At 41.7% G+C, this 24,413-nt stretch overlaps 1 protein-coding gene across 1 annotated transcript in view; it reads right to left on the bottom strand.

The window, feature by feature from the left end:
* The window catches only part of wdfy3 (WD repeat and FYVE domain containing 3), a 146,044-nt gene extending 122,643 nt beyond the window's left edge, over positions 1-23,401 (bottom strand). Inside the window, 9 exon segments of the mRNA XM_079563969.1 lie at positions 114-590; positions 3,667-3,833; positions 4,993-5,179; positions 5,275-5,467; positions 7,847-8,080; positions 10,620-10,729; positions 10,808-10,931; positions 13,983-14,170; positions 23,379-23,401. Of these exon segments, the coding sequence (XP_079420095.1) occupies positions 114-590; positions 3,667-3,833; positions 4,993-5,179; positions 5,275-5,467; positions 7,847-8,080; positions 10,620-10,729; positions 10,808-10,931; positions 13,983-14,162 (1,672 nt within the window). The 5' untranslated portion in view covers positions 14,163-14,170; positions 23,379-23,401.
* Positions 23,402-24,413: the final 1,012 nt, after the last annotated feature.

Raw genomic sequence — 24,413 nt, 5'->3', positions numbered from 1 at the left:
ATAGACTGGTGCTATGGGACTGAAAAAAGCAGAATACCCCCTCTTTAAAAGTATTGGAAGTACCAATACTTTGAGAAAGTAGCGACAGTAACTTGCGTATGTTTTTCACGTACCCTGCTCGTGGTTGAGCCCCCCCTGCGCCCCCGGCTCCTTCAGCAGGGCGGCGTACTTGTGCAGCAGGTTGGTCAGCACCTCCAGCAGCCCCACCTCCCTCAGCACGTCGCCGAACACCACGTCGTGCCGGGCCAGCTTGAGCAGGGTGCGCACGGCCGTCACGCTGCAGGCCTGGGACGAGCTGGACTTCAGCAACACGCTGACGCTGAACAGCTCCTTACACGGCACGTAGTTCAGGCTGAACACCACGAACTCCAGCAGCTCGAAGTACTTGGGCAGCGCCTCGGGCAGCCGGGCCACGCGCTCGCCCAGCTGGGACAGGGTGTGCTGCGACTCCAGGATGAAGTAGTTGGAGGGTTCGGCCGCGTAGATGTTCCCGATGGCGTCCAGCAGCATGCAGGCCAGGCGGCTGCTCTTGGCCCGCAGGAAGGCGTTCTGCAGCACGGAGAACGCCTGGAGGTTCCTCACCGTGTGGCCTGTGGAGGAGAGGAGACGCACGGGGTATTTTACTTTTATTTTTTTTATTACTTTATTTTTATTTATTTGTTTCAAAAGAAATATAAACCATATACCGTAACTAACAGGGGCGGACCGGGACTGAAAACCAGCCCTGGACTCTGACCAGCCTGGCCCAAATTAGCGTAATTGTGACACTTCAACAAATACATATTTTAACCTCTTACCTCCCGCCTAAACCAAATGCATGCTGACCTTTTTCCTCGCGCGGTTGCTGTGTTGTGTCACCTTTTGTATGTTTTTTTTTTTTCTTTCATTTTTGCCACATTTTTGTTGATTTTTTGTCACTTTTTTGTTGTATTTTTCATTTTTTGTTGAATTTTTGTCACATTTTTGTTGAATTTTTGTCACTTTTTTGTTGAATTTTTGTCACTTTTTTGTTGAATTTTTGTCACTTTTTTGTTTAAGTTTTGTCACTTTTTTGTTGAATTTTTGTCACTTTTTTGTCACTTTTTTGTTGAATTTTTGTCACTTTTTTGTTGAATTTTTGTCACTTTTTTTTGAAGTTTTGTCATTTTTTGTTGAATTTTTGTCACTTTTTTGTTGAATTTTTGTCACTTTTTTGTCACTTTTTTGTTACATTTTTGTCACTTTTTTGTAGAATTTTTGTCACTTTTTTGTTGAATTTTTGTCACTTTTTTGTAGAATTTTTGTTACATTTTTGTCACTTTTTTGTTGAATTTTTGTTATTTTTTGTTGAATTTTTGTCACTTTTTTGTTGGATTTTTGTCACTTTTTTGTCACATTTTTGTCACTTTTTTGTTGGATTTTTGTCACTTTTTTGTTGGATTTTTGTTACATTTTTGTTGAATTTCTGTAATTTTTTTGTTGATTTTTTGTTGAATTTTTGTCACATTTTAGTTGAATTTTTTATAATTTTTTTTCTGCCATTTTTTGTTGTGTTTTTTTGTCCGTGTTTTTCTCATGTTTTCATCCTCTTTTTCTCGCCATTTTGATGCTTTTCTTTTTAGCTTTTAGATTTAGGTAAAGCTCGGTTGAGGCGGGACCGGTGGCCCTCGAGCCAGAGGCCCTTCTGTGCTTTTCCAGAATGGACATGTGGCCAGTCCGCCCCTGGTAACTAATATACAAAAACATACACACAAATGTAAAAGAGACAAACGGATAGACGTACAAAAATGAGAAAACAAAAAACAAAACAAAAAGAAAAAAAAACAATAATAAAATATATAACGAGGAGGAGAGTTTAGTTTGTCTTGTACACAGTTGTTTACAGTTGCCGTTTTTGCAGAATGTACATGATACATACAATATAAGTGGCCTTAACCTCTTAACTCCCGCCTGAACAGAGAGGATTTTTGTCATTTTTTCAACCATTTTTTTAATCAATTTTTTGTCATTTTCTTGCCACATTTTTTGTCATATTTTTGTCTTTTTTTGTCAAATTTTTGTTATATTTTTGTCACATTTTGGTCATTTTTTGGTTGATTTTTTTAAATCAATTTTTTGTCATTTTCTTGTCACATTTTTGTCTTTTTTTGTAGATTTTTTGTCAAATTTTTATCAAATTTTTGTCTTTTTTTTCGTCCATTTTTTATCAATTTTTTGTCATTTTCTTGCCACATTTTTGTCACATTTTGGTCATTTTTTGGTTAATTTTTTTATCGATTTTTTTGTCATTTTCTTGTCACATTTTTTGTAGTATTTTTGTCAGATTTTTATCAATTTCTTGCCACTTTTTCATCAATTTTTCGTCACTTTTTTGTCACTTTTCCATCATTGTTTTCGTCTCAGTTTTGTTGCTATTTTCTCACCTTTTTTCCAGAAGCTTTTGGATTGGGGTAAAGCCAAACTGGAGAGAATGTGCTCGGTTCAGGCGGGAGTTAAGGGGTTAACATTGGTCTTTATGTACTTTCCATTTCTTTTATAAACCATTTCATGTCAAACTCATGGCCCATGTTATTTTGAGTTATCTTCTCATTCAGTTTTACTTCTTGTATAATATTAATCCATTTTCTTAATATCCAGTGGATCCTTTGTTCTGATCTTTAGAGCTGTGATTATAAGAATTTGAGATATATATTTTTCATCTGAGTTTATATTAATTGGGGTTTTTCCTAATATAATATTTTCTGATTTTAAGTCAAGTTTCTTTCCCAGAATCGCTTCAACAATTTCAAATACTTCTTTCCAGTGAGGTTGTATAATTTTACAAGTATAGAAAAAATGTTTGTGATTTGCATTTTCCTCTCCACAATTCCTCCAACATTTACAATTTGAAAAAAAAAAAATGAGTAAAAATGACAAAAAAATGACAAAAAAATGATGAAAAAATGATGAAAAAATGATTTAAAAATTGTTTTAAAAAATTTACAAAAAGTGATGAAAAAATGACAAAATATGAAAAATTAGGAAAAATTATGAAAAAAATATTTAAAAAAATTAGGAAAAATTATGAAAAAATTATGAAAAAAATATTTAAAAAAAATTAGGAAAAATTATGAAAAAAATATTAAAAAAAATTAGGAAAAATTATGAAAAAATTAGGAAAAAAATATTTAAAAAAATTAGGAAAAATTATGAAAAAAATATTTAAAAAAATGAGGGAAAATTATGAACAAGTGACCAAAAAATTAGGAAAAAATTAGGCAAATCCAATAAAAAAAAAATGGATGAAAAAAATGTCATAAAAATTCCTCCAACATTTACAACTTGCCCCTTTATATTTTCTGGAGTCAAGAAGTATCTCAGAGTTACTTTCCAAGCGAACTCTCTCCAGAATAAGGAACCCACAGTTTTATGGACCTGCACAGATCTGTTCCCATTCATTTTCAGTTATTTGTATATGAAACTCTTCTTCCCATTTTACCTTAACATTGGTCGCTATTTTCTCTTTTTGCGGCAATTAAATTTGGTATAGCGGAGTCATAGCATTTTTTTGTTTCCTATTACGATTATTTGCCATCAAGGGGTTTAGGTCATATTTAATCTTTCCCAATGTACTATTCACATAGGGTTATTTTACTTTTTATCTTCACATGCTCTGTCCCAGTCTGATACAGGAATGAGAGTGCAGACCTTTCCCCGTGGGCTGGGGCAGCACGAAGCCGGGCAGCAGGAAGGGCGCCCCGGTGGTCAGTCCCGCAGGCTTCAGGTCGCTCACGCCGTACGTGCAGAGGCAGGTCACCAGGTTCACCAGGTCCTTCAGGGCGTCCGCACACTCGTCCTCTTTGGCCTGTTCCAGCCTGAGGACAGAGGAACAGAGGAGCATTTCAACTCACACAAGAACACATCTCAGTCTGCTGAGGAGGCACATGTGGGGGACAAAGAAGGAGTCTACAGAGTCTCTTCTGATCTTTGGAGATGGTCCTCGGGCAGAACATGTGCGGCAGAAACAGTCACAGACAAGTGATGAAAAAATGACAAAAAATGATGAAAAATTGTTTTTAAAAAATGAAAAAAAATGAAAAAAAACTAAGTGAAAAATTATGAAAAAAAAATGTTTTAAAAAACGATGAAAAAATTATGAAAAAAACTAAGTAAAAAATGACAAAAAATGACAAAAAATGATAGAAAATTGTTTTTAAAAAAATGATGAAAAAAATGAACAAAAATAGGAAAAAAATATTTAAAAAAATGATGAAAAAATGATAAAAAATTGTTTTAGAAAATTGACCAAAAAATGATGAAAAAATGACAAAAAATGACCAAAAATGACCAAAAAAAAGACAAATAAATTGTTTTAAAAAAACGATGAAAAAAATAAGTAAAAAATGATGAAAAAATGAAAAAACTAGGAAAAAATTATTTTAAAAAATGATGAAAAAAACTAAGCAAAAAATGATGAAAAAATGACAAAAAGTTATAAAAAAAACAAGTAAAAAATGATTTAAAAAAAAACGATGAAAAAATGATTTTGAAAAAATTGTTTTAAAAAATTGACAAAAAATGATGAAATAATGAAAAACTAGGAAAAAATTAATTAGAAAAATGAGGGAAAATTATGAAAAAGTGACAAAAAAATTATGAAAAAATTATGAAAATCCCCCCAAAAAATAGATGAAAAAAATGTCATAAAAGTGGCGTCAACAGAAGTAAAAAGCTCCATTTTAGGAGTTTTGCAGGTCTTACACTGGCCTGTTGGCTGCACCCTTTTAGATTTGGGTACAGCTGGCCTTGCTTCAGGCGGGGGAGGCGGGGGAGGCGGACTCACCGGAGCAGCAGGTCTTACACTGGCCTGTTGGCTGAACCCTTTTAGATTTGGGTAAAGCTGGCCTCGCTTCAGGCGGGGGAGGCGGGGGAGGCAGACTCACCGGAGCAGCAGGTCTTACACTGGCCTGTTGGCTCCACCCTTTTAGATTTGGGTACAGCTGGCCTCGCTTCAGGCGGGGGAGGCGGACTCACCGGAGCAGCAGGTCGCAGAGGAAGGTGTAGCCCTGGCACATGCGGAAGTCGTCCAGCAGCGTCTGGGACACGTCGCTGGAGTCCTTGAGGAAGCAGGACAGTCCGGCGAACATCTCCACGATCTCCACGGGGGACAGGTCATCAGACTGCTGCATGTTCTGGACACACGTGGACAGACACTCCTTCTCTGCAGAGACACAGACAGACCGTGAGACAGACCGTGAGACAGACCGTGAGGACGGGCGAGGACACGGACTCTGAGGAGGCGGGGCTCGGACGCACCGTGGATGTACTTGACCACGTTGACGCTGAGGCCGTGTCTGGAGATGGTGGTGAGGACCTCCCCCGCGCTCCGCCTCCAGGGCAGGTTATGGGGGGGGCACCACGAGGTGATGGCGCTGAACAGCAGCTGCAGGTCGTCCTTCTGAGCCAGCTCCTCGGCCGGAGACACGAAGGTGCACAGCTTCACCAGGATCTGTCAGACAGCGTCATGTGAGACCAGACATGTGAGACCAGGCCTGGGACCGACACTGACGGAACCGTGAGCCGATACCGATACTGACAGAACCGTGAGCCGATACCGATACTTTAAAAGGATAGTTCAGGATGTTTGAGACAGGGCCTCATTTCCCAGTTATCCAGAACAGTGGTTCTCAACCTTTTGGCGCCGCAACCCCCATTTTAACAGTAAAAGGGATTCGTGACCCCCGCTCGTGTCACACCGAGAGAAATAGACATAGTAGCCGACATAATTCTTAACCTCTCGCCTGAACCGAGAGGATCTTTTTCCTCACGTCATCACTTTTTTTTTCCATCATTTTTTTGTTGGGTTTTTTGTATTTTTTTGTCAATTTTTTGTCAATTTTTTGTCATTTTTTTGTCATTTTTTTGTCATTTTTTTGTCACATTTTTTAAAAAAAATTAAAAAAAAAATTGTCACATTTTTGTCAAATTTTTGTCACTTTTTTGGTCATTTTTTTGTCACATTTTTGTAATTTTTTTGTAATTTTTTTGTCATTTTTTTTGTCATTTTTTGTCACATTTTTGTAATTTTTTTTGTAATTTTTTGTCACATTTTTGTCACATTTTTGTAATTTTTTTTGTAATTTTTTGTCACATTTTTGTCATTTTTTGTCACATTTTTTTTTTTGTCACATTTTTGTCACATTTTTGTAATTTTTTTTGTAATTTTTTGTCACATTTTTGTCATTTTTTGTCATTTTTTTTTCATTTTTTTTCACATTTTTTTTTTTTTTTTTTTTTTTGTCACATTTTTGTCATTTTTTTGTTATTTTGGTACAATAAAATATCACATTATTTGCTAATGAAAATATGGCTATTTTACCTAAATGATCTGGCGACCCCCCAAATTTGTCTCGCGACCCCCAGGTTGAGAACCACTGATCCAGAGTGTTGTTGATTTCTGGAGATATTTACTTTGTAATTCATGCAGTTCTTATATTGTATATTGTATATTATATACATGTCTGTGTCCATAGAATCATGTTTGGAATAAAACTGACCTGCATCACATGAACGATCGCATTCTGAGAAGGGCTGGTACCGTTAAACCATGCCAGTACGGTGTCGAAAATGAAGGTTTAGGAAAAATAAAAGTATCGAAAGCAGGTACCGAAAAGAAATACAAAATCTTTATATTCAAGTTGTTATGCTGTTGGTTTTACACATTTAAAAAGAAACAAAAAAGTGAAAGACAAGTAAAAAAAATTAAAAAAAATTGGGTTAAATTTGGGAAAAATTTGGGGAATCAAAAATATCAAAAAAGGAAATAACGTGGGGAAAAAATGCACACAAAAAAAATTGGGGGTAAATCTGAAAAAAGGGCGAAAATTGTCCCCAAATTGTTAAAAATGGGGGAAAAAATAAGAAACGTGTAAAGTTTTTTCCCGCCTGTTGTTGAAGGAAGTTTCATCTCAAACAACTAATACAAATGTAGAAGAAATTGAATGGAAGGAAAAGAATGAATTAACATTATTCATCAGTTTTATGGTTCTAAATGAAAAATAATTAAGTATCTGTACCGGAAAAAGTATCGTTAAAGCAACGGTATGGAAAAAAATTTAACGGTGCCCAGCCCTAATTTTGAAGGACTATTTCCTCTCAGATCACTCCGCCGCTGCGTAGCTTATACAACCACGGAGCTGATGCTGCTCAGATATAAGGTCTTTTAAATGACTACTGACACAGACATGTATATGGTTAGTCTGGTGTTATCAGTGACTCAGGTGCTCTGTGGAGCGGGTCACACTGTTTTTAATGCAGGCTAGCTGATACCATAGACATGCACTAGCCTAGCGCCACGAAACTCTTCAAATATAAGAACTGCATGAATTACAAAAAGAATATCTCCTGAAATCAGCAACACTCTGGATAACGAGGAAATGAGGCCCATCCTGAACTGTCCCTTTAACGATATTTTTTCCGATACTAAAATATTTGTCTTATAGAAACATGAAGCAGATTTATAAAGTTCATTCATTCCTTTTCCTTCCATTTTATTTCGTTTACATTCGTATCATGAATTTGAGGTGAAACAACCAAGAAACAACAAAAGGGCAGAAAAAACACTTCAAAAGTTTTTCTTATTTTTAACCATTTTTTTCATGTATTTTATTTATTTAAAATCAAATGTTCCAGATATTTTTCCAATTTCACTCCCGTAAATTTTCCCAATTTTTCCAAATATTTCCATATTTTCGATTTGTTCTTTTGATGCTTTTCTTCTTTTTTATCCAGAATCTAAGCCTGGTTTAACTCGGACTCGGGCTCGGGCTCGGGCTCGGACTTGGACTTGGACTCGGACTCGGACTGAGACTCGGACTCGGACTCTCACCTGGACAAAGACCTTCTGCAGCAGGACCCGGCGCTCCGCCAGGGGCAGCTCTGAGTGCGTCTGGCTCTGGCCCTGCCCGGGGGTCTTGTCCTGGGACGGGGGGGCCGGAGGGGGCGGGGGGGTCGTGGTGGTGCCCACAGGAGCCTCCACCATGTTGGGCAGGTCGAAGAACAGGTACAGGCATTTGACCAGTGTGGACGGCACGGACATGGTGGTCATGCAGTCCACGGTTTTCTACAGAGCAGAGAGAGAGACGTGAGGAGGAGGAAGAGGAGGAGGAGGAGGAGGAGGAGGAGGAGGAGGAGGAGGAGGAGGAGGAGGAGGAGGAGGAGGAGGAGGAGGAGGAGGAGGAGGAGAAGAACAGCTGAGCAGCACGAGCTCAACAGATGACCTGAGGAATGCAGTTCAAACAGAGGGAAAACACTGCCTTACATCAGAGCTGATTTTCTCTGAATGAAACGGTTTCAGCCGTTTGTGCCCAGATGTTGCACATGTGGAGAGTTAACACACAGTTTGGGGATTCTTTGGATCTAACGTCCTATAGCAGTGAGTTTTAAAAAATTGACGAAAAGTGATGAAAAAATTAAGTATAAAATGATGAAAAAATGATGAAAAAACTAAGCAAAAAATGATTAAAAAAATATGAAAAAATTATAAAAAAAATTTTTAAAAAATTGACAAAAAATGATGAAAAATGATGGAAAATGATGGAAAAATGATGAAAAAATTAAGCAAAAAATGATTAAAAAAATATGAAAAAATTATAAAAAATTGTTTTAAAAAATTGACAAAAAGTGATGAAAAAATGACAAAAAATGACAAAAAATGACAAAAAATGACAAAAAATGATGGAAAAATGATGAAAAAATGACAAAAAATGACAAAAAATGATGGAAAAATGATGGAAAAATGATGGAAAAAACTTAGTAAAAAATTAAGAAAAAATTATTAAAAATTGTTTTAAAAAATTGAGAAAAAGTGATGAAAATATTAAGAATAAAATAATGAAAAATGATAAAAAAAATTGTTTTTAAAAAATGACAAAAAAGATGAAAAAATTAAGCAAAAAATGATAAAAAAATTATGAAAAAATGATAAAAAATGATTAAAAAAAATGTTTTTAAAAAATGAAAAAAAAGGATGAAAAAAATATAAAAAATTGTTTTAAAAAATTTACAAAAAGTGATGAAAATATTCAGTATAAAATGATCTGGAGCAGGTTATTGAAGCTGCAGGAGAGACCCTGTACCTCCACAACTCCCCTCTGACCCTGAGCTGCACTGAAGCTCTGGAGGAAGAGGTTTCATGTCTCTGTGGGAGGTCCATCTGCTCTGCTCTGCTTCGTGTGAGGAGGTCCAGGTCTCAACACGGACCAGGTCTGACCAGGTCTCAACACGGACCAGGTCTGAACACGGATCAGGTCTGACCAGGTCTGACCACAGACCTTATACATCATCACTAAATATCCCGGAGTCTCCACATTTAGATGAAGTCTGTAAATGATTGCGTTGCTTTGGAACAAACCAGCACAGCCTCAGGAAACCACAACGTCCAGAGGTTTTCAGGAAGTTAAATCCGTTTAGTCAGAGGGTCACACGCACATGATCGAGAGGAAGTTACTACTGCGAGACTAAACTGGTCCATCAAACACAGACGGATTCAAGGAGACGTTCATGTGAAGATCAGACCAAAGGGAACTGACGAGGGTGGGTAAACTGAAGGTCTTTACTAAAGGTCTTGAAGGTCTTTACTAAAGGTCTTGAAGGTCTTTACTAAAGGTCTTTACTAAAGGTCTTTACTAAAGGTCTTGAAGGTCTTTACTAAAGGTCTTTACTAAAGGTCTTTACTAAAGGTCTTGAAGGTCTTTACTAAAGGTCTTTACTAAAGGTCTTTACAAAGGTCTTGAAGGTCTTTACTAAAGGTCTTTACTAAAGGTCTTGAAGGTCTTTACTGAAGGTCTTTACTAAAGGTCTTGAAGGTCTTTACTAAAGGTCTTGAAGGTCTTTACTAAAGGTCTTTACTAAAGGTCTTTACTAAAGGTCTTGAAGGTCTTTACTAAAGGTCTTTACTAAAGGTCTTTACTAAAGGTCTTGAAGGTCTTTACTAAAGGTCTTTACTAAAGGTCTTTACAAAGGTCTTGAAGGTCTTTACTAAAGGTCTTTACTAAAGGTCTTGAAGGTCTTTACTGAAGGTCTTTACTAAAGGTCTTGAAGGTCTTTACTAAAGGTCTTGAAGGTCTTTACTAAAGGTCTTTACTAAAGGTCTTTACTAAAGGTCTTGAAGGTCTTTACTAAAGGTCTTTACTAAAGGTCTTTACTAAAGGTCTTGAAGGTCTTTACTAAAGGTCTTTACTAAAGGTCTTTACTAAAGGTCTTGAAGGTCTTTACTAAAGGTCTTTACTAAAGGTCTTTACTAAAGGTCTTGAAGGTCTTTACTAAAGGTCTTTACTAAAGGTCTTTACAAAGGTCTTGAAGGTCTTTACTAAAGGTCTTTACTAAAGGTCTTGAAGGTCTTTACTGAAGGTCTTTACTAAAGGTCTTGAAGGTCTTTACTAAAGGTCTTGAAGGTCTTTACTAAAGGTCTTTACTAAAGGTCTTTACTAAAGGTCTTGAAGGTCTTTACTAAAGGTCTTTACTAAAGGTCTTTACTAAAGGTCTTGAAGGTCTTTACTAAAGGTCTTTACAAAGGTCTTGAAGGTCTTTACTAAAGGTCTTTACTGAAGGTCTTTACTGAAGGTCTTTACTGAAGGTCTTTAAAGGTCTCAGTCACGCACCTGTCCAGATGAGGCCAGCAGGTTGATGGTGGTCAGGAGCATCCAGCCTCGACTCGCCTCCTCGCTGTGGTTCACCTCCAGGAACTGCACGATGGCCCGGCTCGCCGCCTCTGCACAGACGTGAGGGGGAGAGTGAGGGAGCCTGGGGGGGGGGGAGGAGACTCGGGGGGGGGGGGGGCGGGGCTCACCTGTGGACTTGTTGGAGGCTCGGCGGCGGATCTCGGTCACCATGAGTCGAGACACCTGCGTGGTGAACTGCAGCAGGTCGGAGAACTTGTCGGTCATGCTGCTGGGGGGGGCGTTCCCGAACACCTGGGACAGAGAGAGAAGCTTCTTTACGCTCAGATCATTTGAGCCCCGCCCACTCTGAGTCACTGTGATCTGATTGGCTGTGGGTCAGACACCGTGAGTCACAGTAACATGATCAATACTGAGCTCTGTATTTACTGGAAAAGGTCTGAGGCCTCACCACACACACACACACACACACACAGACTGAGACGTGAAGAAGGAAGTCGTGGAGCTCCTGCTTTAGAACATGACACGTCTGCTGGATTTAACAATAAAAGATAGAAGTTCAAGTATTCCTTAGTAATAAGTCTAAACGTCCTGTACCGTAAATGCTCTAATATCGGCCGGGGCCTTTATTTACTCAAGGGCATCTGGGACCAGGCCTTTATTGGAACCAGGCCACAATTAGAGACAGGCCTTTATTTCTATTTGAGCAAAACGGACGACCAGGAAAACGAAGAAAAACGAGATTTGTTTCCATTTGCACCTAAAATATCAGGTTCATTTATTAATGAACATTTCAAACCCTCTCCCAGCGGCTGGAACATTGACGCCTTTTATTTTGTCGGGACAACAGGAAGTGTTTCGTTGCCGTTAGCGGAGCTTTGACATCAGTGTCACTGCAGGTTTCTGTTTCGTTTTTACCGGACCGGATTATTTGTTGTTATCTTGTGTAAAAGGCGAGTTTAGACGGAGCGTTTGTGTTTGTGATCGATCATGAGACTGACCCGAGAGAAGACGAGACGCTCGCGCTGATGGGAGGAGTTATTTTGAGGCGTGGGACTGACCTGCACACGGAGCAGCTGGACGTGCTTTGAAGACGCGATGGAGACTTTATTAAAACCCTGGAGGGTCATAAACATTTGCCCTGTTTCCAAATATGGTCACAGGAGGTTTGAAAAGTGGCTAAATCTGTGTCAAAGTTACGCTGGGATCAGCTCCTCCGCAGCGTCCCCCTCGGCCCGGGTTCAGTTTGTTACTTCCTGCACCTGAGTTTTCATTTACACCAGTATGAGACAAACTCCTAACATGGGGAATATTTCTACTGCTATAGTTTCTAATAAAAGCCCCGGCCTGTTTTAGAGCCCGGCTTTAATTTGCCTCCGCCAGCCGCGAACCACAGGACCTACAGCAGATACAAGTGACGAGGGTTTGTTTTTGTAGAATGAAAGTATTTATGATCAGCCGGAGTCTGAGGTTCTGTCTGAAGCAGAAGCTCCATGACTTCCTTCTTCACCTGACGCTCTGTGACTGAACTGAGGCCTTTTTACTGGAAACAAAGAGTTCAGTGTATTTAGCTTCATGTTACTTTGACTCTGTCTGACCTAAAGTCTCTGAGCAAAGTCAGTTCACATGGACTCTGAGACAGCGCCCCCTTGTGTCCACTGGTGTCCACCTGCTGGAGCATCACTGGCCCCTGATCCTGTGACGTGTGTTAGAAGTAAAGTAACTCGACTGTTCTGACTCCGCCCTGAAGACTAAATGAAACAAGAGCCCTCTCTGCTGCTGAGGAGCCTGTGGAACCTTCAGACTGAACTGAGGAGCCTGTGGAGAACCTTCAGACTGAACTGAGGAGCCTGTGGAACCTTCAGACTGAACTGAGGAGCCTGTGGAACCTTCAGACTGAACTGAGGAGCCTGTGGAACCTTCAGACTGAACTGAGGAGCCTGTGGAACCTTCAGACTGAACTGAGGAGCCTGTGGAACCTTCAGACTGAACTGAGGAGCCTGTGGAACCTTCAGACTGAACTGAGGAGCCTGTGGAACCTTCAGACTGAACTGAGGAACCTTCAGACTGAACTGAGGAGCCTGTGGAACCTTCAGACTGAACTGAGGAGCCTGTGGAACCTTCAGACTGAACTGAGGAGCCTGTGGAACCTTCAGACTGAACTGAGGAGCCTGTGGAACCTTCAGACTGAACTGAGGAGCCTGTGGAACCTTCAGACTGAACTGAGGAGCCTGTGGAACCTTCAGACTGAACTGAGGAGCCTGTGGAACCTTCAGACTGAACTGAGGAACCTTCAGACTGAACTGAGGAGCCTGTGGAACCTTCAGACTGAACTGAGGAGCCTGTGGAACCTTCAGACTGAACTGAGGAGCCTGTGGAACCTTCAGACTGAACTGAGGAGCCTGTGGAACCTTCAGACTGAACTGAGGAGCCTGTGGAACCTTCAGACTGAACTGAAGAGCCTGTGGAACCTTCAGACTGAACTGAAGAGCCTGTGGAACCTTCAGACTGAACTGAGGAGCCTGCGGAACCTTCAGACTGAACTGAGGAGCCTGCGGAACCTTCAGACTGAACTGAGGAGCCTGTGGAACCTTCAGACTGAACTGAGGAGCCTGAGGAACCTTCAGACTGAACTGAGGAGCCTGTGGAACCTTCAGACTGAACTGAGGAGCCTGTGGAACCTTCAGACTGAACTGAGGAGCCTGTGGGACCTTTAGACTGAACTGAGGAGCCTGTGGAACCTTTAGACTGAGCTGAGGAGCCTGTGGGACCTTTAGACTGAACTGAGGAGCCTGTGGAACCTTCAGACTGAACTGAGGAGCCTGTGGGACCTTTAGACTGAACTGAGGAGCCTGTGGGACCTTCAGACTGAGCTGAGGAGCCTGTGGAACCTTCAGACTGAACTGAGGAGCCTGTGGAACCTTCAGACTGAACTGTGGAGCCTGTGGAACCTTCAGACTGAACTGTGGAGCCTGTGGAACCTTCAGACTGAACTGTGGAGCCTGTGGAACCTTCAGACTGGACTGAGGAGCCTGTGGAACCTTCAGACTGAGCTGAGGAGCCTGTGGAACCTTCAGACTGAACTGAGGAGCCTGTGGAACCTTCAGACTGAACTGAGGAGCCTGTGGAACCTTCAGACTGAACTGAGGAGCCTGTGGAACCTTCAGACTGAACTGAGGAGCCTGTGGAACCTTCAGACTGAACTGAGGAGCCTGTGGAACCTTCAGACTGAACTGAGGAGCCTGTGGAACCTTCAGACTGAACTGAGGAGCCTGTGGAAGCTTCAGACTGAACTGAGGGCCTGTGGAGACTGAACCGAGGAGCCTGTGGAACCCTCAGACTGACCCGGTTGAAGACGGGCAGCATCATGTAGAGCTTCTCCTCCTGCTCCTTCTGGGTCATGTGACGGGGGGGGTGGCACAGCTCGGAGAACAGGCGGCGCAGGTGCATGAGGCCCAGGGCGTTGTCCTGAGGGCTGCAGTCGTCCTGCCGGGGCCGGCCCATCATCCTCTTCACCATGTTCATCCTGACGCCTGAACACACGAGGACATTTACATATTATATTATTATATTAAAGATCTGATCAGAGACAAACACACTTAAAGATCTGATCAGAGACAAAGAACCAAAGACATCAGACTGAAACAGGAGGGGCGTCTTAGGGCTGCTCGATTATTGAAAAAATAATAATCACGATTATTTTTGTCATAATTGAAATCACGATTATTCAAACGATTATTTGTTGCCTTTGAAAAAAAGTGACAAAAATCCATCAAAAAAAGACAAAAATCCAGCAAAAAAAGACAAAAATCCATTAAAAAAGTGACAAAAATCCATCAAAAAAGTGACAAAAATCCATCAAAAAAAGACAAAAATCCATCAAAAAAAGACACAAATCCATCAAAAAAAAGACAAAAATCCATTAAAAAAGTGACAAAAATCCAAAAATTTAAAATTAGAAATAAAAATGTGAAAAAAAATATTGAAAAAAAAAAACATTAAAAAAAAAAAAAAAAAAATTATAATTGATTTTTTGCGATTATGCTAATTTTGTAATCGTTTACTGTTGTAATCGAAATCGTAATCGAATTTCGATTAATTGCACAGGCCTAAGGCGTCAGGAGCAGAGGCTCCCCCTGCAGAGGCTCCGCCTGCAGAGGCTCCGCCTGCAGAGGCTCCACCTGCAGAGGCTCCCCCTGCAGAGGCTCCACCTGCAGAGGCTCCGCCTGCAGAGGCTCCGCCTGCAGAGGCTCCACCTGCAGAGGCTCCACCTGCAGAGGCTCCACCTGCAGAGCTTCCCCTGCAGAGGCTCCGCCTGCAGAGGCTCCACCTGCAGAGGCTCCACCTGCAGAGCTTCCCCTGCAGAGGCTCCACCTGCAGAGGCTCCGCCTGCAGAGGCTCCACCTGCAGAGGCTCCACCTGCAGAGGCTCCACCTGCAGAGCTTCCCCTGCAGAGGCTCCACCTGCAGAGGCTCCACCTGCAGAGGCTTCACCTGCAGAGGCTTCACCTGCAGAGGCTCCACCTGCAGAGGCTCCACCTGCAGAGGCTCCACCTGCAGAGGCTCCACCTGCAGAGGCTCCACCTGCAGAGGCTCCACCTGCAGAGGCTCCACCTGCAGAGGCTCCACCTGCAGAGGCTCCACCTGCAGAGGCTCCACCTGCAGAGGCTCCACCTGCAGAGGCTCCGCCTGCAGAGGCTCCACCTGCAGAGGCTCCACCTGCAGAGGCTCCGCCTGCAGAGGCTCCGCCTGCAGAGGCTCCGCCTGCAGAGGCTCCACCTGCAGAGGCTCCGCCTGCAGAGGCTCCACCTGCAGAGGCTCCACCTGCAGAGGCTCCACCTGCAGAGGCTCCGCCTGCAGAGGCTTCACCTGCAGAGGCTCCACCTGCAGAGGCTCCACCTGCAGGCCTGGACAGGTGAGGTCACACTCACAGTTCATCAAATGTAAAGAGAAGAATAACACAGTAAAGCATCACTCACATCATAACAACACTTTCCACAGGAAACAATCACAGAGTTCACATCTGTATCACAGCTGTATCACAGCTGTATCACATATGTATCACAGCTGTATCACATCTGTATCACATCTGTATCACATCTGTATCACATCTGTATCACAGCTGTATCACATCTGTATCACAGCTGTATCACAGCTGTATCACATATGTATCACAGCTGTATCACATCTGTATCACATCTGTATCACATCTGTATCACATCTGTATCACAGCTGTATCACATCTGTATCACATCTGTATCACAGCTGTATCACATCTGTATCACAGCTGTATCACAGCTGTATCACAGCTGTATCACAGCTGTATCACATCTGTATCACATCTGTATCAGTCCCCTCCGTGTGGTTCAGCTGTGATGAACATGTTTACATCAGGAGTGAACTCAGTCAGGCTGAACCTCCAGACGATGCTGCTGTTGCTATGACGCCGCTCACGGCAACAACCCCCCCCCAGGACACTGCAGCAAACAGCCGTGTTACAGCCGTGTCACAGCCGTGTTACAGCCGTGTCACAGCCGTGTCACAGCCGTGTTACAGCCGTGTTACAGCCGTGTCACAGCCGTGTCACAGCCGTGTCACAGCCGTGTCACAGCCGTGTCACAGCCGTGTCACAGCCGTGTTACAGCCGTGTCACAGCCGTGTTACAGCCGTGTTACAGCCGTGTCACAGCCGTGTTACAGCCGTGTTACAGCCGTGTTACAGCCGTGTCACAGCCGTGTCACAGCCGTGTCACAGCCGTGTTACAGCCGTGTTACAGCTCTGACATGTTGTACTGACATGACATTATTAATGACAGTGAAACGTGAGCCTGGATATTGACGAGCTGATTAATCAAAGAGTCGTTTTCCTTTCAGACTTTTACAAACAGGTTTTTCACCTCAGGATCCAGGCACTCATCGCTCTCTCACTCAGGCACCAGTGTGAGGAGAGGAGGGGGAGTGTCTGGCCCAAGGACACAACAACAGGAGCTGGGACTCGAACCCCTGACCTTCTGATCCACCTGCTCGACCTCCTGCTCCGCTACATGGAGGAGCTCCAGAGGAACGTTCCTGTATTGGTACCTCTGAGTGCAAATACAAGGAGCTAAACATCTACCTGGCCCCGCCTCCTCCGAGCCAACACACAGCGCCCCCTACAAGGAGGATCATCATGTGTCCTCAGAGACGTCCCTCCGTTTGCTCGAGACCCTGACGGAGCAGACTCAGACGCTTCCCTTCTCCACTTCCTGTGGAAAAAGGAAGTTCCGACGCCTCGAGTCGAGTCACGAGGCGTCGGGTCCGAGGCCGTCCTGCCGGTCACAGGTTTGGAACTAACTGTGAGCAGATACTATAGAGCAGATACTACAGAGCCGGGGGGGGCAACGTCAGGCCCGGGGGCCAGATGCGGCCCTTCAGCAGAACCTCTGGCCCTCAAGATGAGTTTGAGAAACATCATCACAGTAATCAGAGAGAACTTTGAACATTATTAGAGTTAAATGGGAGAAAAAAGGTAGAAATACTGTCAGTGCACCCGATGAGCTCATACATGATGTACAACACTGGGATCTGAAGGAAGAAACTCTCGGTTTAAGGAAGAAATGACATAAATCTACATGAATGAACAGATTCTGGAAAAAAGTGAGAAAATATTGACAAAAAAGTGATGAAAAATTGATGAAAAAGTTGCAAAAATATCACAAAAAATTAACAAAAAAATGACAAAAAAATGACAAAATGTGACAAAAATGTGATAAAAAATGTGATTAAATCTAAGGTTTGAGTAGATTTGTTCTGGTCTTAGATGAGATAAAACCTTTAGTCGTCGTTATTCTCTTAGTTCAGATCATTTTGTGTCATTTCAAGTGAAAAACAATTATTTGTCTGATTTGTTCCATTGGCGCCAACATTTGTATCTTGGATTACTTCAAATTAGACTCAAATTCAACAGAGAAGAACTGTAAGGACTTCATGTTTTATTTTGGAAATTCCGGCCAAAATTGATTGCGTCATTTCCCTTGCTTGTAACCGGAAATGTTTAAATCTGTCATGGCGGGTGTTTGTCAAGCACTAGCGCCTGGTTGGAATGGGGAAAAGAGGTAATCTGATTTATTGTACGTTTTGGATTTCATTGTAAGACATGGTATTAATTTATTATGGTATGTGCTTTTAGTTCTTACGGTGGAAACACTTATCACGGAAATAAAACGGAAAAAGGCCACTTGTACGCTCCATCATTCATTCCATTGGACGCTATAAGAACTTTAATTCAAGCCATTTTAAGTCATTTATCTCCTTTAAGATGGTCATGTTTCCAGTGTTGTGCTTCACTTTGGGCTGATAATCATAATAATCAGTGGCTTCAGCCCTCGGTCTGTTTACGATAAAGAAAATCAGCCTCCGCCAAGAAAACCTGCCTCCCCCTGCAGGCCGATCACTGGGAACTATTCGATATCGACTATCGGCCGATCTAACGCCGATATTCCCCTTCCTGTTTTCTGCGCTGAAAAGATCTTTAAAGTGATGCAGAATCATCCTTTCAAAACTTTAAACCCTGTCATTATGCCATTTCCAGAGTCTGAGTCCTCCTCCTGAATCCTGCTCTGCTGCGCCCTCTCCTGGTGAACCACTGACCATGTGACGCATCACATGATCGCAGAACCAGGAAGTGCCGACGTCTGGATGTGACGCCTCGTTCTGAGGTTCAGGACCTGGAGAAGTCGATCCCTGAGAGAGTTTAACACATAATGCTGCGGTTAGCAACAGCCTGCTAAAGCTAGCGGCAGCATGCTAACGCTAACGTCCACTAATCACTTTAACCCCTTAACTCCCGCCTGAACCGAGCACGTTTTCTCCAGTTTGGCTTTACCCCAATCCAAAAGCTTCTGGAAAAAAGGTGTGAAAATAGCAAAAAAACTGAGACGAAAACAATGATGGAAATGTGACAAAAATGTCACAAGAAATTAACAAAAAGTTGACGAAACAATGACAAAAAATGACAAAAATTTGATTAAAAAAATGACAAAAAATTGATTAAAAAATAACAAAAAAATGACAAAAAAATACAAAAAAATGACAAAAATGTGACAAAAATGTGATAAAAAATTGACGAAAAAAATAAAAAAAATTGACAAAAAATGACAAAGAAAAATGAGTTGAAGCCCAACAAAAAAATGATGGAAAATAATCTGCTGACGTGAGGAAAAAGCTCCTCTCGGTTCAGGCAGGAGTTAAGAGGTTAATAAAGCAGCCTTCTGCCCCTGACAGAGCGCCCCCTGCTGTCACAGGTCAACACAGTTTAGAAGCTTCATAAAGGATTAAAGACATTTGGAATAATCGGTCAAAAATATCGGCTGTGCAGATCGGCATCGGCCTTAGAGAAACCATATCGGCTCAAATCCCAACAGGAGACTCAGGAAGAGACTAAAGGGGATCCGTAAATAAAGAAACAAAGACGGTAAAGCGACAGTGATCACAGAGAGTAATCAGAGTCTCATTATTCAACATTAAGTCGAGTTTCAGCTTCATAAACACGTTCTGATCTAACGCCGTGTCTGAGCTCAGATTCCAGATCAGATTTAAAACAGAGTTACTGACTCTGTTCATCAGACGCTTCAGGGATTCAGTTACTGACGGAGATAATACAGGTCTGTGATGGAGGTTCTTCACGATGCAGCGGAGGAGGACCAGCCCAGGAGCAGAAGCAGGAGCAGGACCAGCACCAGGACCAGCACCAGGACCAGGCCCAGGCCCAGGCCCAGGACCAGGACCAGGACCAGGACCAGGACCAGGACCAGGCCCAGGACCAGGCCCAGGCCCAGACCCAGGACTACAGGACCAGGAGGACACGGTTTCATCCTCGTCTGAAGACCAGAACTCTGTGACCGTGGGATTAACGTTACTCCTCACAGGTAAAGGCTCAGGTATTGGAAAGTGATGTAACAGTGCTCAGGCCAGGGCAGATGTGGCTGCATGTGTTGCTGTATTGTGCTCTCTCTCTCTCTCTAAAACACTCCAGCCTTTGTTCACCCGGGGAGGGACTTTTATGCGACTTCTGCTGCAAAGACACTGAGTCACGATGACCCTGAGGAGGAACTGACCCGGAACATCCTGGACATTTCAACTCAACTGAAGACACGACTTCATCTACCTGAAGGTTTGTCTGATCAGAACATCGCCTTACGTGACACATTGTGCTGAAATTTGGGGTGATAATTATAAAACTACTTTACAACCAATATTCATCCTTCAAAAAAGAGCAATAAGAACAAAACGCTGGTGACCGAGACCAATCCACCGTTTATTAAAGCCAAGATTCTAAAACTTCACTTCACTTTTAAAACTGCTCAATTCATGTACAAAGCTGAAAATAAGCAGCGACCTCTAAAAACTCAGCAGGTGATTTCTGAAAGAGAAGGAAAATATCATTTAAGGGGCTTGGATCACTTTAAAACTGCCCATGTCCGGACATCCAGAAACAGTTTGTGTGTGTCCGTTTGTGGTCCTGAAATATGGAATAAACGACACGTAGACCTTAAACCATGTCCAAATATCAGACAGTTTAAGCATCGACACAAAGAGTGGATTTTCTCTAAGTATCGGAAGAAAATCTCTGACTTTTCATGTTCAGCTTTTGTGAACCTGATGTTGATGGTAGGGAGTATCCACTAGGGCGGCAACTAACGATTATTTTGGTAATCGATTAATGGACCGATTATTGTTACGATTAATCGCTTGGCTGTGAAAGGTGCATGGAAATTGTATTTTTTTCAATTTTTTTATCACATAAAGCTAAAGTGGCGCCGCTTGAGGACATGTTGATGGAGTAAACTTAAAGTAAACGTTTGTAGGAGGCTCTTTGTGCTAATTCTGCTTCTGATTGGACGAGACAAAGACAGATGTTGATTAAATTTACAATGTACAAAACACTGCAGACCCTCACTTTAAAAACAAAGTAGGTTTTCATCCAAAATACATAATTGTCATGTCTTTTTTGCTCTATTTTAGTCTGTGTTTACTAGAAAACGATTAATCGATTACTGAAATAGTTGACAACTATTTTAGTAATCGTGTGTTCTTACCTGAGCTGTGACGAGTTCTTTAGGACCTGTCTGATCTTCAGTCACGTAAACACAGCGCAGACGGCGTTAGCATTTAGCCTCTCCCTCTCTCCTCTATAGCTCCAAAACAGGTCAAGATAGAAGCTACCAAGCTCTTCCACGTTTCCCCTATTTAAATATGGTTACGTGAAGTGTTCCACTACAAAGTATAATTACACACAATTAAACAATGTGGATTTTCTAAGCGGATAAAAGGGGGAACTATATTGTAAGGCGGAATAATACCAGGAGTAGTTCGAAATCCGCTCAGTAATCTTCACTTTACTGTGTGGATGCCAAACTACAAAAAACTGACAAAAACTGACAAAAAAAATGACCAAAAAAATGGCAAAAAAATGACAAAAAATGACTAAAAAATGACTAAAAAAACTACAAAAAAATGGCTAAAAAATGACTAAAAAATGACTAAAAAATGACTAAAAAAACTACAAAAAAACTACAAAAAAATGGCTAAAAAATGACTAAAAAATGACTAAAAAAAACTACTAAAAAACTACAAAAAACTACAAAAAAATGGCTAAAAAATGACTAAAAAATGACAAAAAATGACTAAAAAATGACTAAAAAAACTAAAAAAAAACTAAAAAAAATGGCTAAAAAATGACTAAAAAATGACAAAAAAATGACTAAAAAAACTACAAAAAATGACAAAAAAATGACAAAAAATTAAAAAAAAAATTAAAAAAACTACAAAAAAATAAAAAAAACTACAAAAAAATGGCTAAAAAATGACTAAAAAATGACTAAAAAAATGACTAAAAAAATGACAAAAAAACTACCAAAAAATTGTAGAAGTGCAGTGAAGATCTTCACTGCAAAACGTGGAAGAGCTTGGTAGCTTCTATCTTGACCTGTTTTGGAGCTATAGAGGAGAGAGGGAGAGGCTAAATGCTAACGCCGTCTGCGCTGTGTTTACGTGACTGAAGATCAGACAGGTCCTAAAGAACTCGTCACAGCTCAGGTAAGAACATATCTCAGTGTGGAAAAACGCTGGCCTGTTCCTTTAAGAACAAAACCGTACGAGGCTAAACTGAAGAAAACAGAATCAGCCTGTTACGAAGCCACAGTTATATCGAGATGTCACTTTGTCCGTAACGCTCAGCCGTCGTCGGGGTTTGAATCCCGCCTCTAACGGGTGTCACAAGAAATTAACAAAAAGTTGACGGAAAAAAGACAAAAAATTGATTTTAAAAAATGACAAAAATGTGACAAAAATGTGATAAAAAATTGACGAAAAAAAAAATAAAAAATTACAAAAAATGACGAAAAAAAATGACTAAAATGTGATAAAAATTTGACAAAAAATGACAAAAAAGTGACAAAAAAATGACAAAAAAGTGACGAAAAATGGATGAAAAAATGACACAAATTTGACAGAAAAATGACCAAAAAATTGAAAAAAACAAAATTGGAAAAAAATGTGACCAAAAAAAAGGACAAAATTGTGATAAAAATGACAAAGACAAAAAAGTAACAAAAAATGGATGAAAAAATGACACAAATTTGACAAAAAAAAAAAGACAAAAAAATGACAGAAATGTGACAAAACAGTGACGAAAAATTGATGAAAAAAAATGACGAAAAAAGTGACAAAGATGAGTTGAATACCCAACAAAAAATGGAGAAAAAAATCTGCTGACGTGAGGAAAAAGCTCCTCTCGGTTCAGGCGGGAGTTAAGAGGTTAATAAAGCAGCCTTCTGCCCCTGACAGAGCGCCCCCTGCTGTCACAGGTCAACACAGTTCAGAAGCTTCATAAAGGATTAAAGACATTTGGAATAATCGGTCAGAAATATCGGCATCAGTGAGTTTAGTCCGGTGTTCAGAGATGTGCATGATCTGACCTCATCAGGAGCATTAACAGTATTTCTCCCATTTAGCCCTAAAACTGTCAAAGTACTTCCTGATTTGTGTCATGATGTTTCTCACCTTGAGGGCCAGAGGTTCTGTGCTGGAGGGCCGGATTTGGCCCCCGGGCCTGACGTTGCCCCCCCCTGATCTATCATCTATAATCATCTCTAATGTGCCTGATCTTTGCCCCCCAGGCTGAGCTCGTGGAGACCCTGCCCTGAAGCATCACCACAGCATCAGTGCAGCCTGTCCCCCCCCCCCCGCAGAGAGCAGGCCCGCGGGCCCTCAGCGCGGTACCAGTCACCGGAGGATTCTGACAGTCACCGCGGGGGGACCGGGGGCTCCGGGTGTGTCTGAATCCCGCCCGGTGACTAAGCAGAGGAGCATCAGGCGGAGCTGCAGAGGAGCAGCAGGGCCGGTGCGGAGGAGAACCCCCCCCTCCCACACATGAACCCCCCCCCTCACACTCACCGCTGTCTCACCGCTGTATGCAGGCTAGCCCCCCCCCGTTAGCCCCGTTAGCCCCGTTAGCCCGTGCGCACCAGCTGATCCCAACAACACCCGCCTGTGTCCGGCTCCAGAGCGGCCCCTGAGGACGGGCCCCCCCGCCCCGCAGGCCCGGGCCCCCGCTGCGGCGGCCGCGGGTCGTGTCCGCGCGCGCCTCGCGGCTGACACCGGCGCCTCGCGCAGCCCGGGGCTCCGGAGGACGCGGACACAGAGATGCGCATTCCCGATGCTAGGCGGCTACAGCAGCTAGCTCCCGCGGACGCGTCACTCACCGGAGTTACGCGCGCGTGTGGGCGGCGGGAAGCTCAGGGACGCTCCGCAGTCCCGCAGGAAGCTCCGGGGGGTCAGACGAGAGTGTGCGCGAGGTCCATGTGTCACAGCCCGGGCCGGACGGTCCGCGCGCCCGCTGCCTGTTTTCCTGTGTCTGGACCGGTGGCCATTTTTCCTCTCTCCATCAACAGCTCTGGGCCGCTCCAGTGCCTCCCCCTCCCTCCCCTTTTCCTCCCTCCCCCCCCTTTTCCTCCCTCCCCCTTTCCCTCTCCCTGTCCGGCGCTGACCCCTGCCGGGCACGCGCGGTACTGCACGGCCCAGGGACGGCGCTGTCGTTTTCACCTCTTAACCCCCGCCTGAACCGAGCGTATACTACTAACTACTAACTTTTCCAGCGCTTTTGTGTTGGCTTTTCGTACAGATTATATATAATAATAATAATAATAATAATAATAATAATAATAATAATAATAATAATAATAATAATAATAATAATAATAGTAATAATAATAATAATAATAATAATAATAATAATAATAATAATAGTAATAATAATAATAATAATAATAGTAATAATAATAATAATAATAATAATAATAATAATAATAATAATAGTAATAATAATAATAATAATAATAGTAATAATAATAATAATAATAATAATAATAATAATAGTAATAATAATAATAATAATAATAATAATAATAATAATAGTAATAATAATAATAATAATAATAATAATAATAATAATAGTAATAATAATAATAATAGTAATAATAATAATAATAATAATAATAGTAATAATAGTAATAATAATAATAATAGTAATAATAATAATAATAATAATAATAATAATAATAATAATATAATAATAATGGCCTCACATCCACACATATAACACAATAATAACATAAACACCTCATTTACAAAAATAATCTTTATTTAAAACGTGATGTGAACAGTTTGTGTTTCTCTTTGTTGCTGAGATGCTTCGTGCAGTGTGGGAGACTTGTTCTTCAGAGGCACATGTGTGTTTG

Source organism: Gobius niger (genome assembly GCF_951799975.1).
Source record: "Gobius niger genome assembly, chromosome: 1".
Taxonomy (NCBI): domain Eukaryota; kingdom Metazoa; phylum Chordata; class Actinopteri; order Gobiiformes; family Gobiidae; genus Gobius; species Gobius niger.
The sequence above is the reverse complement of the archived record's forward strand: the minus strand, read 5'-3'. Positions and strand labels throughout refer to the sequence as shown.